Source organism: Hippichthys cyanospilos, chromosome 3, assembly GCF_059441005.1.
Source record: "Hippichthys cyanospilos isolate Australia breed blue-spotted pipefish chromosome 3, RoL_Hcya_1.0, whole genome shotgun sequence".
Taxonomy (NCBI): Eukaryota; Metazoa; Chordata; class Actinopteri; order Syngnathiformes; family Syngnathidae; genus Hippichthys; species Hippichthys cyanospilos.
Window position 1 is genome coordinate 28,306,436 of NC_142371.1, and position 19,886 is coordinate 28,326,321.

The following is a 19,886-nucleotide window of genomic DNA, read 5'->3' on the forward strand; positions in this document are numbered from 1 at the left end:
GGAACCATTCATTCACGAACCCAAGAGTTATTCAAATGACTGACTCTTTTATGTTTTGGAGTTTATTTTAAAACATCAAAATTTGCGCTTGCGCAACACCAAAACATCCATTACAGGCTTACGACTCTAATATGCTATGATGGTGCGCTCACTCGAATTGAGGTGCGAGGGTGCGGTTGGGGCAGGGTAAGGGGAGTGTGAACGGCTCGTTACAAAGACTCGAGTACAATCGTTCAGAGTGAAGAGGCGTTCAAAAGACTCCATTCCTTAGTGACTGACTGTAATAGAGGGTTTAAATATACATTCGATTTAGAATTCACTAATTGGGATCTTAGTAAATCAGGCTCTAGTCGTTCAAACGGAATGCTTTTAATTTCTCAGCCTTGGAGTGGCGTTTCAACGTTTTTCAAGCAATTTCTACCATCAGTATTAGAGGTTATACAAACATTCGAAAGACTAGTTCATTTGTAATAAAGTTCTCACAGTTAGGATGATAGAGAGGTGTAATATAACTGCAGGCTGTGACTACTCTTGCGTTAAGTTCCTTTGCCGAGCGGGAAATTGCAAGTGCCAGGGAACAGAAGTGAATGACACCACCGGAGGATGGTATGGAGAGGGAGCATGTAAAAGCACATCCTCCCCATTTCACTTCCCTGCCGAAGCTCTCCAACTCCCACATCACAGAACAGCAGGGCGGATGGGAAAGTGGAAGGAAGGAGGAATGTGATTTGAGGGCATCAAGCAGCGGAACTGACAGAGACGGATTCACTGTGGCCCAAGCATGGAATTGCTTTTCCTTTCCCCTGGAACTGAGTTGGAAGTGCAAACAATCTCTAAACAGCAGCTTTCACAACGTCCAAAAGCCAAAATGAAACCTCACAGGCAGGTAGGGGAAACACCGAACAACAATGATGGGAAAAAGATGAGGCATTGCAGTTTTAGTTTAGACTCCCTCTTGTTTCAACAACACAAACTTTCATGATATCCTTTTTTTTTTTTAAGTTTATTTTCCAGTGTGTGCCTTAAAAATAAATTCTTGCCTCGGATGTCTCCAAACACTTGCAAACGCTGTAAACACAAAAACAGCACCATGAGAAGTTCACACTACCTTGAGGTGTAGTGTTTCTGCACTCCAAATTGGATCAACAGGAAAAGAATGGCTCTACCTAAATGTTCAACTCAACGTTATTTATAGAGCTGTGTAAGATTTAGATTGTTTTTCATTAAAAACAAATAAATTAAATGATTACAAATTTCAATAAATAAATAAATCTGTTCTGAACGACCAATAGTGTGTTTTAAATATCACCGTAGGTCTAGTTATCATTCAATTATTTTACATGGGGGGTGGCACCCCTCCGGAGGCTGCCATGTTTGTTATAGCTACGGACAGCAGGTTTAGGAGGGCGTATTGCTGCATTTACCGTAATGCCCCTGAATTACACAACCCCCGTGGGAGTATGTGTAATTTCTCGCATGTGACTGTGGTAGCTTTAGGGGCATTATGGTAAATACAGCAATAAACACTTCTTCTGCTATCCATAGCTACTGTAAATCTTACAGTGTCACTTCAAAGGCAACCATTGCACTACATATAGATCAATGGGGAAAAAGGACAACCATGGACCAAGGATCGTGGACTCATCAAAAATGACAAGTCCGTAATGGAAATTTGGGGGGGGGGGGGGGGGGGGGGGGGTAATCATTGATCGCATGTCCTCTGGATTACTATCAGCACAAAGTTCAAGTCAAGTCAGAATCTATGACACATTTTGAATTAGTACTACAACAATAAATCAATAATTTGTTTATGTTCATCCATTTATCGGCCGATATCAAGGACCACCAAAGGAACATAGTTCCACATATGCATGCTGTAAAATGCCTTTTTGAATTCTGCTTTATTTTTAACTTTCCTCATTATATACTGAAAATCTACAAGCTCACACATCCATTCTCACAAGCGAAAAAAATAGGTGGCTGCAGTTTCACATCAGCATTGTGATCTGTGGCCTGTCCACGATCGCAAAGAGACTTCCACCCTGTCAAACTGAACAGCATTTTCCTCGAGCTACAATGTGGACATGCATTCATGTGTGAAATAGACCCCCCCCCCCCCCCCCCCCCCCCCACACACACACACACAACCACACACACATAAAGCAGTATCAGAATAGCGTGTACACCTCTGTTGTCAGACAGGATCCATTGAATTTGTGCAGAGAGAAGCTTCTTCGTTCGTTTATGTGCATTTCATGTGATCGTGAAGCAGCCCCATTGGTCCGAGCCATTGAAGCCTGCCGAATAGACTGAAATGGAAGGTGAGACAAACATCAATGATTACTTGCGACCAAACCCCTCAAACATTCCCCAAGACATTGCTCTATAAGTTTATCAAGCGAATACAAGAAAAATATCACATATATAGCATCCCCCACCCAAAGCTGTAGTCACAATTTACTCATCCTTGGGTAATTACTGTCAGAAAAAAATAAAAACATGTCAGGCTCAATAAAATATGAAACGCTGTTTAACATTGCCCACTATTTCTTCTCGTTCCAGCAGATTAGCATCAAATATGGAAATAGATACGCTGCAGTGAATTTGAAAAGAAAAGTACCATTGAGCAGCGCTTGGGAAACAGACTCACTTCATTTTTCACAAGAAAACAGCGGGGTGTCTCTTTTTTGAGGTAGTGCATGTCAGTGAGGGCCTGCTCTCCTTGCTAATTAAGGAAAAAACGCTCACCCTTTAGCAAGTCCACATCTTCGATTGTGAAATTTAATGCTGTATATTGTTGTAATGGATGCCTAAAAGGGGCGATTGTGCTGTTTGTGCAAGTGGGGGCCATTAGCCATTTTGTTCCCCCTTTGGTCATTTTTTAATGTGTGCCTCTGACTGACTTGAACCTTGTCACAGGGGCTCTGGATTTGGTTCCAATTATGACCACTCTAGCACTTGAAAAACAGCATCCTCTTTAGATTTACTCTTAGAGCTTTGTTTATCTTACTAAAGCCAGATTCACTTCCATAAAATGAAGCTACCTGTTTCCAAATTATTTTAAGTAAACTGTCAATGCTAAACTAGCCACAGTTAGCTTCAACTTTCAGTGGGTAAGCTGCCAAAGTTCAACTTTGAACTTTGAGTTTATTAACAAATCCGTCTGCATAATCCAGTCCTCAAGTAGTTTTTTGTTTGTTTGTTTGCCTTTTTTACCGTAATGGGTAAATGTAATGACCGGCATGGTTCGCACAGTTCAGAGTACCGAGTTCAATTCCAACTTGCGCCGGCCTCCTCTGTGTGGAGTTTGCATGTTCTCCCTGTGCCCACGTGGGCACTCCTTCTTCCTCCCACATTCCAACACCATTTATGGTAGGTGTATTAGGCATGCCAAATTGCTCTTCGGTGTGATTGTGAGCGTGAATGGTTGTTTGTTCTGGGAGAGCCCCTGCCCAAAGATGGCTGGGATAGGCACCAGCATACCTGCGACCCTAGTGAGGATATGGATGGATGGATGGATGGATGGATGGATGGATGGATGGATGGGTACATGCACTACTACTGCAAATAAACAGTAGATGGCAGTGGTGCGCTCCATTGTAAGCATGTGCACAGGAAGTAAAGAGCTGCAGACTTGATGTGAATGATGCCTGCCTGCATTTGTTTATGCAGCCTTGCTGGCAGGATTGTGGCAGTCATACTTAAATGAATAGGACATCATGAGATGCATGTGCAAGTTAGACACTGCACTAACATTACATTGCAGTAACATTACATCTAAGATAACAGGTTCCAATCAAGCGCCAGGAGTATTTTTTTACAACTTTTGCAATGGCAGATTTGTAGAGAATTGCCCTCTCTTACTACATACTGTAGTGTACAGCGGGGAGGCCCTTTGATCATACAGGTAGGTTACGTAGGTTACGGTAAGTTTTATCTATTGTGTTCCTGAGTTAAGGTGACTGTTTATTTCTATTTTATAGTTTTAGTAAATTTTATTTCTTGTAACACAGTAGTCAGTCATTTTAAGCATTAAATAGGGATTTGATTTCTGTGTTAATTTCAGGTAAATTTATGTCATTTAAATCTCTCATTGCAGACTAAAAAATAAATTTTATAATAATATTTTATTAAAGGCACAGCAGTAAAAAGTGAACATTTTGTCTGTAATTTGATAACTGCATTAAATGAATTTGAAACAAAATATAAACATTTCTAGTACACACGAAACTTGACCAACTAAAGTATCCCTTTAATGCTAAAAAAGATACAATGCTAATGCAGGGTTGTACCTGTAACAATTTGACACAAATGATGCAAGGCGGCGAAGCTTTTTTATTTGGGGGGGAGGTATGCATAATTACATTTGATATCTGTATTTCAGGCACTTTGATGCACAAAGTAGCTAACGGTTGTTAAAAGTTTATTTATTTTGCTTTTTTCCTTTGTTAATATTAAAAACATAAGGATACAATTCTAGGTATAGTCATACCATTTTATAGATAATCTTATTTTTAGTCAGCACGATGAGTGGGGGGGGGGGGGGGGGGGGGGCGTGGACGGTCTTCTCTTTCCTTGGGGGGGGCATTGCAAAAAAATAATTGGGAAGCACTGCAGTAACATCGCATCTGAGAAATAACACCTGTCAATGTATTTGAGACAAAGATTTCTCTTTAGTTTTTTTTTTTTTTTTTTTTTTTACATCTAATTTACACAGCTTTTCACCACATCAAGCTAAAACTGTCACATGTTATGACTCATCCATATTTTGTTCGAGAACTCTCATGAAAGCTAACTGATTTGGCTGCAGGGTCATTCCATGTCAAATAATATGTCTTCCCCATGAGCACCCCTTAAATTTGCAGGATTTTAATTTTATTTGTGCCTGATTGTCAAATGAAAGAATCCAAAGTTTGAGCTTCCAAGCACAAATGGCTTTTGAGTTACCGCCCTTTGAAGTTTGGTTACAACACCCACTTTGGGATACAATTTGGGAGCACATTTGGGTGCTCTCATCTTTTGGAATCTCATATCTTGGAAATGTTTTGTGTTGGTGAGGTTTAAAGTCATTTAAAGTCATCATATTTGAGAGCTCTACTCTGAATTTAGAGAGCTTGTGGGTGTACAGGAGCTCCAAATGTGGCTATGGAAGAAAATGAGCATTTTAGAACTTCCATGTGGCTCTACATGATGATGGAATAGAACTTCACCTACCCCATTCAGCAGATGAAACATGAGGGTGGCACCCAAACGTTGAAGCATCTAGGAGGCTCAATCGTTGGATTTCTTTTTCCATCTGACATCATAAGAATGAAAATATGATAATAGAATAAAAATGAGGCAGTTGGGGAGTTGTAAATGAAACTAGATTTTTTTTTTTTTTTTTTTTTTAGTTCAGTGTCCAACTTTCAGTCATTGTCAAACCATTCTGAAAGTGAATTTCTACAGGTCGGCAGTTGTGTATACAAGGATGAAAAACTTAAAAGCAGAAGAATAAACATGTCTATGGATCAACTTTTACAGAGTTAATGTGTGTGTTGAAGTAGCCCTGGAGACTGTCCTTATATCATGTCCGCTGCTCTGTGGGCCAGGGCATGACTTCAATGGAAAAGCCGCAGAGACAAATAAAGACAAATGGTTCTGTCTTCAGTGTAATTAGTTTCAAGTTTCGAAGAGACCAGACCGCAGCACTGCTATTGCCTCTCTTGGGACAGGACTCATAAAGCCGCAGACCAATTTGAAGCCAAGTTCCTCTCAAATCGGCCAGACAAGAAGACCAAAAAATAAAAAATAATAATAAAAAAAGAGGACATTCTGTGTCCTGTAAAAATGTTTTCTGAAGAAAGTTGAGTTTAGAGAAGTGTGATTCATGTTGAACAGCGAAGGTGGGAACTTTTTGCGCGAAGGTTGTGAAACCCGTTTGTCAGTCATGTGGGAACCCACTATAGCTGGCCAATTAAAATCCACAATCTCCACTTTGTTCTGCTTTTGACTATAACATGTTCTCCAGGTTGTTGAAATGATCAAGCCAAGCCACTAATGTTGTATACAGTCATATTAAATATTTTGAGTACTTCTGATCATTTATGAATCATTGGCTGTTCGGCTGGGTAATCTCAGTTAAATATTTCATATAGCGGACAAATTCTGTGGTATGAGAGAAGTGAAATTAATTTGAATATTAATATTTAAAATCAATATAAAATTCATAGGATTTACAGACTGTTGTGAAAGAATTTATACATTATGTTTATTCTGTGCTTGGAATTTTGTTACCATGATGTGTTTTTCGCATACTTCATTTCTTGCTATAAGCTCATTCCTTGCTTGAAGCAGAGGAATCTTTAAAGAAGACTAAGACAAAAGTGTGCAATAATTACTTAAACAAAAGTCGGCAGGTGCATAAATTTTGGCACGCCAACAGAAAAATTTCATCAATATTTAGTCGATCCTCCTTGTGCAGAAATACCAGCCCCTAAATGCTTACCATAGTGTCTGGATTCTGGTTGAAGATATTTTTGACCTTTTTTTTTGTTGTTGTTTTGTTTTGTTTTTGTTTTTTAACAAAACATCCCAGTTCAGTCAGGTTTGATTACTTCCCAGCATGGACAGCCCGCTTTGAAGCACACCACAGATCTTCAATCATGTTTAGGTCTTGGGATTGAGATGGCCATTTCAGAATGTTATACTTGTTCCTCTGCATGAATGACAAGTATGAGCAGTGGGTGGGGTCATTGTCTTGTTGGAAGTATCCAGCCCTGACACAACTTCAACTTGGTCGCTGATTCTTGAACATTGATAGCAAGCATCTACTGAGACTGACTGGAATCCATGCGACCTTCAACTTGAACAAGATTGCCAGGACTTGCACTGTGCACACAGCCCTACAGCATGATGGAACCACCACCAAATGTTACCATGGGTAACAAGTGTTTGTCTTGAAATGCTGTGTTTTACCCCCACACATATCACCCCTTGTTATAAGCAAGTAACTCAATTTTACTTTCATTAAAAAAAGCAATATAAATCAGGTTTCACTCAGGATTCACCTTAATTACTTTTGACAGTGTTTATATGAATTACAGCTTCTCGGAGAAGATACAAAGAGAGCAACCTTTAAATACCATTTCTCATGGTTGGCTTCATCTGTGTGTGCATGTCAAGGGTCATTGAGTTTGCCAAATATTTTTTCCCCAGTAATTAGTGCTAAAATGGTATTCAAATCAATCAAACAAAAAGGATGCCCAAATGTATACACACCTGTCTACTTTTGTTTTTAAGTTATTATTGCACACTTTCTGTAAATCCAATAAACTTCATTTCACTTCTCAAATATCACTGTTTGCTTTATGATATATTTAACTGAAATTGCTGAGCTTAACAACCGATGATTTCAAAAGGAAAATCTTGAAAATGTTCAAGAGTGCCCAAACTTTTTCTATCTTTATTCAATTCGTATTGTCTATGAGAGACGAGCAAAACCACAAAACGAGCTTTGTTTTAATGATCCAATTGTCAACAATTTATATTATTACAACAAAATAAAGATATGACTGACAGTAAGAATGTATTGTTCTGTGTCTTTGCTGAACCAAGTTTGATTTGCCGCTAAACTACCGATTACACCGATTTCAATTTATAATTGAAAATGCATTGTTCTAATTCATCAAATAAAACTCATTTGCATTATGTTGTTACATACATACATATTTATGTTGCTTTAAATCATTGCCTCGAACAATTCCAACAGCTTGTCATTCAAATTTTGTTTCAGAACAAATACTTAATTATTTAATGGGTACAGAAATCTAAATACTGTTGACTTGGTAAATATTTAAAATTTCTATCAATAAAAAAATGATTTTTCTTTCCAACATGGTATCAATCTCGAGTATTGTTTTGTTATTTTTGCTAGTAAGGACTCGAGATTAAAAATGTGGTATTGTGACAACACAACTGCACTGGAGCATACAGAAGAATTTTAATAGAGAAAAAGGTCTAGTGCGCTGTGGCAAAATTTTTAAAGTAAAGATAAGCTAGTTCTTAATACACTGTTTGAACTTATGTAAGAAAAGAAGCTATGTATGAATAGATTAGAAAGAATTCCCTCTAAATGTAGTCATGTTTTTTTTTTTTAATAAAAAGAAGATTATGTAAATTCTGCAATTTAATAGGCCTGCTGCAACATCAATGGTACTTCTGTGAATGACATGGATATTAATGGTGGATACTTGGATTTTTTTTTTAAGAAAACGCACATATGAAAATATGACGCTTAAGAGGAAAGAACCACCTAAAGTGCCCCCCAAAAAACAAAGAAAAAAAAACACACTGGAAGTAACATCTGAATCAATTTTCAAAATATGGGGTCATTAAATGTACCTTCCTTTTTTAAGGTAACGTTGGCAAAACTCTTTGCATAATGGTGACGTTTTGTCTCCAAAATAAATGAACTCAATTGACATGGTTTGGTTTGAAATTCATATTGAGTATTACCCACTGCTCCTAAACAACAACTGCAGAAAATGTAAATCTATGAATGTGTGACAAATACATAATTCCGATGCATTATTGTGATGTCACGTTTTATTGGCCTATACATGCCTTTTTTCACGAGGTGGAAAATAAATTAAAATTGCCTGTTTTCCTTTTGACGTTTGTCAAGGATCGCCAAGATATAAGATTGATGTTAGTCATTGCTGCTAGCCTGGTTTTTCTGCTCTAAATAAAGTGAAGGATAAAGCAGTCCCTACGATGGCTGACCTTTTATATAGGCCCATCTCTCACGTTTATGGCAGCTGTGTGATGCTTTACGGCCACAACCTACAAATGGTTCATCTTGACAAATTCCATCGACTACATCTCCATGTGTGTGCATATGAGGGCTTATGCTGCATTCAAGAATGCTGGAAAATTGTAAATATGCCACCGCCTGGGATTGAATTTTGAAAAGGTATAAAACTACATCCTTGGTATCGAATGAGTTATGAAAAAAAGCTACCATTCATGGCAGCTTCAATCTTAGCTTGCGCCTGCATGTTCTACAGGTTTGTTGATTAATTAGTGAATGTTGGTGGACAAGCGCCACATCTGCAGGAATTAAGCTCATTTTTACTCTTGTAAGAGGGTTACCTCAGAGAGCCCACTGCATATTCACTTTAGTTGGCGTATTTACTCAAACCAACAATGAAAATACTTTTGATACAGACTAAAAATGTGAGTAAAATTAGGGGTATAAGTATGGCAGATTACTTGCAATAGAGTAGTTAGAGTTGTAAGTGAAGTCTTTTTTTTTTTTTTTTACTTATTATTTGTTTTAATCTCTCACTTTGAGATGCTGAATAGATAGATCCTTTTTTAAGCATTGGGCTTCTTGTGCTTGAGTTGTTGGGGGTTGTGAAACAAAGGTCAATTACAACCTGAAATCGGCATTGATTGGCTGTCATTGTGTGTTTGGCATAACTGGGCAAGATCCTTTTGTGGGTGCGTGAGGGGGGACAGAAGGTAGACATAAAAATAGAAAAGCATGTGAGAGTTGTTGGGTCAATGAATGGTGGATTTAATTTTTCAAAATTCCTTGATGGCACCTTTGATAGGGGTAGACTAATATGCATTCTACGTACTACATACAATACTACTGCATTCTATTACTACATAATCGTCTTGAGTTTAGCCTACCACATAAATGCAAAGCACCTAGCTGTGACTACAGCCGCAGCTAATAGCAAAAAAATTGCTAATGTAGCAAGCCAGAGCAAAGCCAAACTAAACTCTAGAACACCCCGTGTTTCAGTAAGTCTGTGAAAGACGTTGTATTTGAATGTTCATTTTTTTTCTAATAATTTGACGACAAAACCATTCCTCCTGATGATAGAAACTAAAGGTTGCAGCCAGCACTTGGGACTAGTTTCAAAAATCGCAATCCCAATCCCTGCTATTTTTTTTTTTTTAATTTAACTCTTGACTATACTAAGGTAAATAATGAAACTTAACTCAAATGGAATGCTCACCACTGCCCCCCCCCCCCCCCCCCCCCCCGTTGCTACATAGAATGAAATTTACCCACCCAAATTCCTTCCAAATGGATAATACTACATTTCACCAAACAACCACAATGTAGGTAGCCACCATAGATGTCCGATTATTTCATTTGAATCAAATTGACGCGCATAGTTTTGCAGTTGTCTCGTGTTGGCCTTATTATTGCAAATGGCTGGTAGCATTCCGTCTCCACAATGCCTTAAGTTGATATGGAGCGTTTGTACCGGCAACACACGGCAAAGTTACGCTTCACTGAAGGTACTTATCAGTTGTGGGTTTCTTGTCCCCCCCTTTCATCTGAGCCGTGACTCATAGTGGACTAAGGGAAGCTTACCCCTCTGACTGGAGCAATGGAACCAGTGAGGAAACATGGTGGACGGCTCCATCTGGCCTGCGCCGCCACTTCCTCGCTCCGCTGACCAAAATACAAGAGCCACCTGTTGTCTGACTGCCACACTATCACACAGAAAGCACTCAGACTCCTGGACAACATTGTATGTGGTTTTTTTTCATATTTCACACTGTGTGCTTTTTGAAATCAACACAAACTGAGTGAACCTTTTCAGAGAACAGCAGTCTGCAGGCTTGTGTCTGAAGCAATATTTTAGTGTTATGACAACATTACAACATAAATGGTCCAAGATACTAACACCAAATACAGTGTGTTTATCAAACATTGTCACATTTCCGAAAACCGAGTACAGTATTCCCATCTGCTGACACGGAAAAGTACAACATCTGAGTTTATTTTGTTGTTGCACTCAATGAAAGGTTTTAGTTTTTTATTTTAATGTAGGGCAGGATTCTGACATGTAATTAGCTTGCATCATTTTGTGCAGCCTCGATGACATTCTAGAAAAAGATTATTTAGCCTGTGTCGCACATCCATTGCGGCACTTGACTTACACATGCCAATGCCGATATTACCAGTTTACACAGGAAACAACGGAAATGCATTTTTATTCCACATCATCCCTGAAAAACTGGCTTACAGATGTATCTGGAGTGTTAGTTTAGACATCTCAAGTACACCACATACGATACATACCATCTGAATATACATGCTAATATTCAATAAGTTAAAAATCAGTATGCATGGTTTGCAGTTGAGATGCTAATTTCAGACATAGCTAGACCCAATTGGAATGCTTTGAGGGACCCCAAACATCTTACTATATTATGTGGTGGCTTAACATGGACACACTTCGATCAAAAAATGAGAAGATTAAAAAGAATAAAATATATAAATTTTGGTTATTTTAAGTACCATCATAGGTATGTGTGTCTTATTTTTATGGCGCTCAAGCACCTCGAACCTGTATCCAAGCACCCCAAAAATATAATTAATCTAAAGATAAGTCATTTTTGTTTAAAGAGCTAAAAAAGGTACATGGTACAAACTTTATATTGTATTAATAATATATATTTTTTAAAACTAAGCATGTTTGAAACCGCTTTTTTAGTTTTAGAGCGATACCAGTAAGAGTTGAGTACTCTTGAACAGCCACTGATCAACATCTGACACCAGTAGTATTTTTGACACACAAAATCTTCCGCCCAAAATCACAGCTCATCTGAAAACAAAGACATTCCAGTATAGCATTTAAAACTTCACAAAATTGATGGCGATTATCAATTCTTCTAAATTTGAAACAGTAGAATTGGTCCAAGAGATAGTGTGCAGATACCTTGCGATAACACACCAATATTTGGTATCGATACTCGTCATCCCCACAAATATAGTGACACTCTCAAAGACAGTTTGATCTGGTGCTCTGAAACTAACAACACCCGTGAACGTCTAATCCTAGAATGGCCCGTATCAAGTCTCTTGAGCTATTTTTCAACAAGGGATCACCTGTTCCTCAACCGCTATCGGTTATCTCTCGCCAAACCTTCACAACGCCAGCTGGCACCGCTAGCTTTCGGCCGTGACTGCCATTTTGAAGACGTCTCTCACGAGAGGGCGAATAGCTTGAAAACTCAGCAGGGAAGCCAGCAGCGGCTGACATCCATCTCTTCTGGACGAGGAATGTAAGAACGCGAGCTCGGAGTAGGAATGACAAAGCTCAGCTGGATCTCAGCCCGGTGATAACTTAACTCGCCCAGGACAATTTGTTACACCGTCAGAATTAAATGATAAGATTCCAATTACTTGCTAATTTAAACCAAGGGGCAAGGATGAGCGGTTAAGGATGATGGAACATGCTGCAAAGGATTTCATGACCTAATAGCTTTCTTCAGGTGAAATGGGGAAATGGAGAAAATCTTGCCGCTGACATTAGATAGATAAAAGTTCTTAGCCAGGTCACATTGAATCTATCACATATTTGCAGATAAAGTGTCACGTGAAGGGCATATGCATGTGCCATTAGACTCCATATGAATCCCCATTACCTGCACTGTCTTCAAGCTGACACTGGGTGGTCTTGTCCTCTAATTATTCGGGCTTGTCTCCCCACTAAATAGTGGATCAGGTTGTCAGGAGCGCTGAATTATTCAACAATGCGGTGGCTGAGAGAAGAAGCCTGTGGACTGGTGTCACCTTTCTCCACAGAAAAGAATGGATGGAATAGGAGATGAGATGTTAAAATAGTCTTCAGTGCAAACCTTCATTGAGATCTGTAAATTAAGGAGAAAAAAGTATTTTATTAGCGAGTAAGCAGACTTCTTTCTGGATCATGACGGTTAATTCAGGACATTTTGACGAGATGGGTGGTGACATTTTTTTCTGGGGACAGAACGATCTATAGACGGCGGTGTGACTCAATCCAATCCATTTTCTACCGCTTATCCTGTTCAGTCACGCATGAGCTGGAAACTATCCCAGCGGACTGTCACACATGGCGCATAGAGATGCACATTTACAACTACGTTAGCTGAGCGGGGATTGATCCCACAATGGGTGCACGCAAGTCAGCCATGTGTAACATTTCACTACCAGTGACGGAAACGATGACTCAGTAAGCAAAACCGACAGGGTCCACAATTTTATCCAGACCCTCGCCAAGATTTGGAGCTAGCAAGGTAGAACCTCACATTGCCACTAAGTTTAACTGTGACTCAAATGGGCCCTATTTTCGTACCCAGTGCAAGTCTAGCGCTAATCGATTCATATACGCATCAAGATCCTCATTTACAACAACTCCAAATCAATGATAAAAGTCCCAAAATTGATTTTATGAATTAAAAATATAAAACAAATCCGCTTAATGTTGCTTCTGTGTATCTACGCCGAGGGAATACTGCCAAGGCAGAGACAACATCACAGCACAGGCTAACGGTGTTAAGCTAGCTGATAGTAATTTCTGTAAAGGCCAATTTCAAAATAAACACAACAACTAATACATTGATGTCAATGCCAAGGTCGTAGTACTCATACTTTGAAGCAGTGATTTCCAGCAGCTAGCTTTTCTCCTCCTTATGACTCAGTTCTTATTGTCATCACATCATGACCCACGTGACTGCCGCTTGAGGCAGCGCAGAACTTGACCGCTCCCGTCGGGGCTACTTCATGGCCACGAATGCCCCAGTCATCTAAATGTAGTGCAAGATAAGTTGTAGTGTCTTTTTGTTGGTGCATGTGCAGGAGATATATTTTTTTTTCCAGACTTGAGCCAGGCCCTCTATTTGGGGCGTGGACAAAGACTTTTTTTCCCCTCTCCCCTCCATCAGCCCCATTCAACCTTACCTCTGCTAAGATCTCAGCATTCATGACTGCATAAACATCAACATACTAATATCAGAAAAAAAATCAAAATTGAATTGTGGGATTAAGGACGCGAAGAAACCACTAGTCAGTTACACTGTCATTATAAGATACTGTGCAAGTCTCCAGCATTAATGCTAGTTGCTAACTACAAGGTGCATTCAAGTGTAGTTGGAAAGTCCATATATGCATTAAAAATTAATAAATTCTGATATCCAAAAAATGTGAGCTTTCTATCAATTCATACCAGCTGACAAATATCAAGAATGAAGGGGGTTAAATTACTTTGATGTTTTACTTAATTACAATAAATAGCCCATCAAGACCCTAACGAAGCTTCCATCTTCTATTCTAGTAGTTAATATTTCAATGTATTAAAAAAATAGAGTAGCAGTAGTTGTTCACATGTTGTTTTTGTGGAAAAAAGGCACATATCATACAATCCAAATTTAATAAATGTTAAAAAAAAAAAAAAAACTTCAATGTCAGAATCAAACCAAATTGTAGGACAAAGATTCCCATCCGTAATAGTTTTATTTACTTTGGCATTTTCGTAAATGTTAGAAATGGGTGCTTGCTTTGCTGCGGGACTGGACACAACCAACTTGAATGTGAATTTTCACCCGTGTCCGGGCCAAGCTGCCATAATGACTCAAAGGGTGTAATGTGAAACCGAATTCCTGGATACTTACTGTGTGCTTTGGCGGTATTGGACAATGCGGGTTACTGGGCTCCCCGTGGCTTGTCGGTGCTGGAGTCCCAGTAATTCCTTGGCTTCTGTGTCCTTGGGGGTGGCTTAGCTTGGGGGCGGGATTGCCTGCTCACCTTGCCGCACCGGTTTGGGGCCGATTACGTGATCCCAGCCCAATACATCAGCAACCACTGCAACCCAATCTTTAACTTGGACAGACCCAGAGTTGGTGCTCCTCAGTGTTTATTGCTGCAGCTGCTCCATTTATGAATTTGAGACTCCCAGATATTGGGGTGGCAGAGGATGCATTTACTGTAATACAAATCATAAATCTGCCACTCAAAGTGCTTGCTTATCCCTCTCTGACTGCCTTTGGCCGTCTTGTTGCATATAAGGCCTATCATCCCCGTTCTGGCATAATGAGATAATAAAATTTAATTAAAAAGAGGGCAGCGATAATTCACCACACTCACATGAGCAAGACTAAAACTTGTCAAACTGCAAGGAAAAAAAAATGTTGCCATTCTCTATAATGGTTACCACCAGTCTTGCTATTATGTACCGGTAGAATATACAGTATTACCGTATTTTCCGCACTATAAGGCGCACTAGATTATAAGGCGCACCCTCAATTAATGACATATTTAAAAAAAAATTCAATCAGAATATAGTAATACTCAAAGTAATAACAATAATAACTCAAATAATAACTCTAAACTCTCAATCGCATCATAACTCAATGTCAATATGACTAACCTTGTTCAACTGTAAACACAGAAAAGAAACAGGTAAAGCTTACTTTATCAGTTCATTCACCATTTACAAATCCCAATTTCAACATTGATTCATATATAAGGCGCACCTGATTATAAGGCGCACCATCAGCTTTTTAAAAAAATTAAGGGTTTTAGGTGTGCCTTATAGTGCGAAAAATACGGTATATATGCATACAGACAAAAGAACAGCTGAAAGTAATTGTAAGGGCCAAATGCAACATTTCTAGCATGTATCCTTGGGGTGGCGCTATAGCTTATATAAGCGCCAGGTTTATGGGTGAGGTGAGGGAGGATTGAACCTGAACGGCAAATGGTTTTGACCGCAGGTATGTTTTATTTTCAAATGTTTGGGAAAATTGTTTATTTTGCACAATATTCAATTATAGTTTATGTTTGAATACACGGATTCGACGATGTAATATTCGCTGCCGCTGAAAATAAATTCATGGACACAAAAGGTGCAGCTGTCAAGTGTCGAATTGTTTGACTGGTTTGCTGAAAATGAAAAATGCAATAAATTCTCACCAGAATTATTATTCATACCAGATATACCAATTTGACCTTTTTTGCTACTAATTGTACCTTTTTTTGCTGCCAGCATAGAAACATTTCTATCTCTTTTCCACATAAATCTCGAGTTGAATGCAGGCACTTTTTTTTGTCAAATCTTGTTCATAAAACTGAAAATCAATTGGCACAACACAGCATCCTAACATAAGGAAGGGTAACGTTCAGAAACGCTCAGACTGCTATGGCCTGAGGTCATCTTCTATGATTCTTCAAAGCAGAAAGTACTTCTGGTTCTGGTATGACGTGATTGCGAAAGTAGAGTTTAAAGTCCTTTTTAAGTGGTGTACTGCATGAATCGCATGACAGTTGTGTGATTGATGTGCACACGGCCCAAACAGATGGCTTTCTGACTAGATCAAAGAAAAAAAGTGACGTCGGGATCGACCTCCGGGAAATCGTTACAAAACAATGGGGCTTGCGAAATCTGTTGGCATTCGGGACACAAGGCTTAAAATCGGGGCTGTAGCAGTTGTTCACCCCACACAAACTGCGATCAAAACTGCTCCCATTCACTCTTTGCAGAGAGGATAATCGGGGAATAAGAAAAGGGGCGATCAAATGATGGATGTGAGAAACCATAGAAACGGTCAAAGGCTAGCAGTAGGAGGTATGCACTGTTCTTTCTTCTGGCAAGTCAATTATAAAGCCACTTTTTAACAGAATATGATTTTGTTTTGTTTTTTTTGTTTTACACTAAATGATGTTAACACAGCCATTTTTCGCCATCTTGTTCTTTTATTGTTAGACTTCCTTCCGAACAAACAGCACTCTTCTTCTCTTTCCGGCTATGTAAATACACACTTCTTCACAAACACAATGCTCAGAAACACAGTAGTCATGTATCATTGGTTCATACAGAAAACAGGTGAAGTCAACAGAAGTCTCATGGCAGTCAGAGCGCAATCATCGTTAAAAGCTTTGGAATGACAAAAAGTACAGTGCACTCACATGGCGGGGGTAGCTGCTGAAAAGCACAGCAGGGATGGGGTCTTTTCGAAATGACCACGGAGTCAAACATGCTGCACTCAAATGGACATGTTTGTTGAAACAGTAGATCAATTAAGAAAAATGTCATTTACAGGACATTCAATTTTATGATTATGGAGTAGTCACAATTGGGCAAACGCATACTATTCACAAAGTATTCACAAGACAATATACAGCTGTATATACACATTCTCTCCAACTGCCACAAAAAGTATTCAGGCACTTGCTGCTTTAATCCAGCGATTGTGTTTTGATCACTGGCTAAACAGTAGCTACCTCCCTCTCCTTCACGAGTCATTCTGTGAGTGTAAGCAACTCACATTATTTTTCTTCCGCGCAGCAGCAAAATGTTCACCTAGCTGCCATTTGTCAGCTTCTGTGGCTTTCAGGGGTCTATTAGGGCACGTCCAGGAAAAAAAAGCTGCTCTTTATGCTGTTTCGGGAGATATGCTAGCTAGAGCTTTTTAAAGGGCGATGATGGATGATAATGGTTGGTCGCAGGTAACATTTTCCTGCGTTTGGATCAAAACGCGAGGAAAACTGAGAACGAGCCTCTCGTGGTGCATTCATCTTTTTAAATGTGTTTCAGATGTGCGCAATATCTCGGTGACATTGTCACTATGCTAATGGGATTTATATAAAATTACTGCTGATGTGATTGGTAATATGTTCCAATTTATATCTAATTCATCATCTGATGACAACCCTGTAGCTTTTCTACATTTTTGTTTCACATCACTTCCATGAATAATATCCAACACCAATTGAGAAGAGAAGCCTTGACGCTGCTTAATTATTTCTGCAGTGCTAGCATGTGTTCGATAATTTCGCTAGTGTGTAAATGTGAATTCAATAGTTGTTTTCATTATGTTTTTGGTTTCAGCGGTGCATGGAAAATATTAAGCATTGAGAACAACAGAAACTTTAAAAGTTGTTGTGGTATGTACACTGTACTAGAGCTAAAGATGCCTAATGTACGTGTAGATCGCACCAACCATAAGAGACTTCCGTCTCATCTGATTAAAATGTTTTAATCGTAGTGTATTTGATGTTTGGAATCAATAATTAGCCACAACAATCTTTCATGACATATTTGACAACATGATTTAACAGTAAAACCTAATGCAGAGGATTACCAAATATTTATAAAATGAAAGCAAATGTTTTCATCCAACTGCGATGATGACACTTTTTATCCTACTCCCACTGGCTTTGAGATACAATCACAGCGTAAAGTACATATTGAATGTAGATATATATCAAGATAAAGCATTAAAACAAAGCAAATAGAGTAATCAAGTCAGTCGTAGGGTTTGGCACTGCAACAGTAATGAGTCCAGGGAAAAGCTCATCTGTGTGAGACCAACTCAAGATTGCAAAATGGAGAACATGGCTCAAAATCTCTTGGCTGGTCTGTCTAGACTTGGGTCTTATTGTGTTTTATTGTAAGAGAATAAGGCAGTTTATGGTATTATTTATGGTACTATGGTATGTTAGGTTTTATATATATATATATATATATATATATATATATATATATATATATATATATATATATATATATATATATATAGTTTTCACAAAATCAGGTTTACAGCAGATTACAGCAGTTTGAATATTTTCCATAATTTTCCATACGTTTTCGACTGTTCATTCAAGAGGCATCATCTGCCACACATTGCATGTTTTACTGTTGCAATTATTAGAGTAGATGATTACTCAAAAGGCATGTCAAGACCTTTACCTTTAAAATAAAAATCGTTGATCTGACTTGAAATATTCTCTGCCGTAAACAAACAAACATGCGTCAAAGCATGAACGAGAGCATTAAGTTCAAAGTAGGAATCGACTCAACGATCGAAATTGATGGTTAAAAACATTTGGATTATTCACTGATGTTCAGTTGAATGATCTGCCTTAAGGAAAGGAAGTGCACCTACCGTGTGTTACATATATCGCACATCCAAATGTTCGCTAGTGCTCGCCATCTTGACGGGATAAAAACACCTTAGCAACGGTGTATAGTACATCGTCAACTAATATATTAATTTCATACACTTGGATGACATTTTGAACCACTTGGCTACTGGGAAATGAAAGCCGAGACCTGGAGGGGGTTATTTTTGTAGAAATCCTTAAAATCCTTAAAACTACTATCCATGATATACACCTGCGTTTGTGAAAACACATTCTTATATATATATATATATATATATATATATATATATATATATATATGTATGTATGTATAAAGTACGGAAAAGAAAATGTCCATGTTGCGATAACGCTGTTGTAACTTGAGAATCATCTCCGTTTATAATTCGTTCACGATGAACCACGGCCAAGGTGACCCCACTTCACGATAACACGGGTCAATTTTGTCTTTCATAGAATTTTTTTTTCCTCTTTTTTTCTGGCTACAGAAAGCCTTGGCACAACAGAGCTTAAGTACATAGGCGAACGCACAAAAATATTAAAAAAGGTAAAACGTCACCACAAAAAGGAAATCACAGCTGTACATTAAAGGTTAAAATGTTGAACCACATTTTTTTCCATTCATGTTCATTTTCAGTTCCTTCAAAAACACAGGTCCAAGCAGTGACATTGAGGAGCCCCCCGACGACCTTAAATCAAGCATGTGGGATACTTGCTCTACATTTAGTTGCTATCTCCCCTCAAAGCAGTCCAGGTACTCCAGAATGAGGTCATAGCAGAATCGATATTGGTCCTGAGAACAAAGACAAACCAGTTTTCAAGTGATACTACATTGTGAAAGATCCAAACACCTTAAGGCGTTATTGACAAACTCTCACCAGGGATTCCACCATGTTGGGTTTGCAGTTGCGTAGTGTTTTGACCGCGTAAAAGATGTCTACCATGTTCTGGTACTGGATCATCTCCAAGAGAATGTTGCAGGCACAGAAGGTCCCACTGCGACCGCCACCATTTCTGGGAAGGAAATACCACATGGAAGAAATGTCCATGTGTTCACGGAAGACAATATAATATTTAATTAATATTTAATATAAAAACATCACTGTTCATTATATACTGCTAATGTCTCCTTAATTTCAGTAATTTTAGTAAAATAGTATTGAAAATTAATTGCAAA

At 38.6% G+C, this 19,886-nt stretch overlaps 1 protein-coding gene and 1 long non-coding RNA gene across 3 annotated transcripts in view; both read right to left on the minus strand.

Annotated features, from left to right (window-relative positions):
• Positions 1–2,173: 2,173 nt before the first annotated feature.
• Positions 2,174–13,567, minus strand: LOC148426684 (uncharacterized). The gene is made up of 3 exons (XR_015865228.1): positions 13,424–13,567; positions 12,439–12,663; positions 2,174–2,309 (listed from the first exon to the last, which is right to left on the minus strand). It is a non-coding gene; the product is annotated as an uncharacterized LOC148426684 (long non-coding RNA).
• Positions 13,568–16,502: 2,935 nt separating this feature from the next.
• The window catches only part of LOC148426685 (receptor-type tyrosine-protein phosphatase U-like), a 35,768-nt gene continuing 32,384 nt past the window's right edge, over positions 16,503–19,886 (minus strand). For both annotated transcript variants that reach the window (XM_088411670.1, XM_088411671.1), the window contains 2 exons: positions 19,588–19,723; positions 16,503–19,502 (listed from right to left, as the gene is read on the minus strand). In XM_088411670.1, the coding sequence (XP_088267796.1) occupies positions 19,440–19,502; positions 19,588–19,723 (199 nt within the window). In that variant the 3' untranslated portion in view covers positions 16,503–19,439. The remainder of the gene's footprint in view (positions 19,503–19,587; positions 19,724–19,886) is intronic.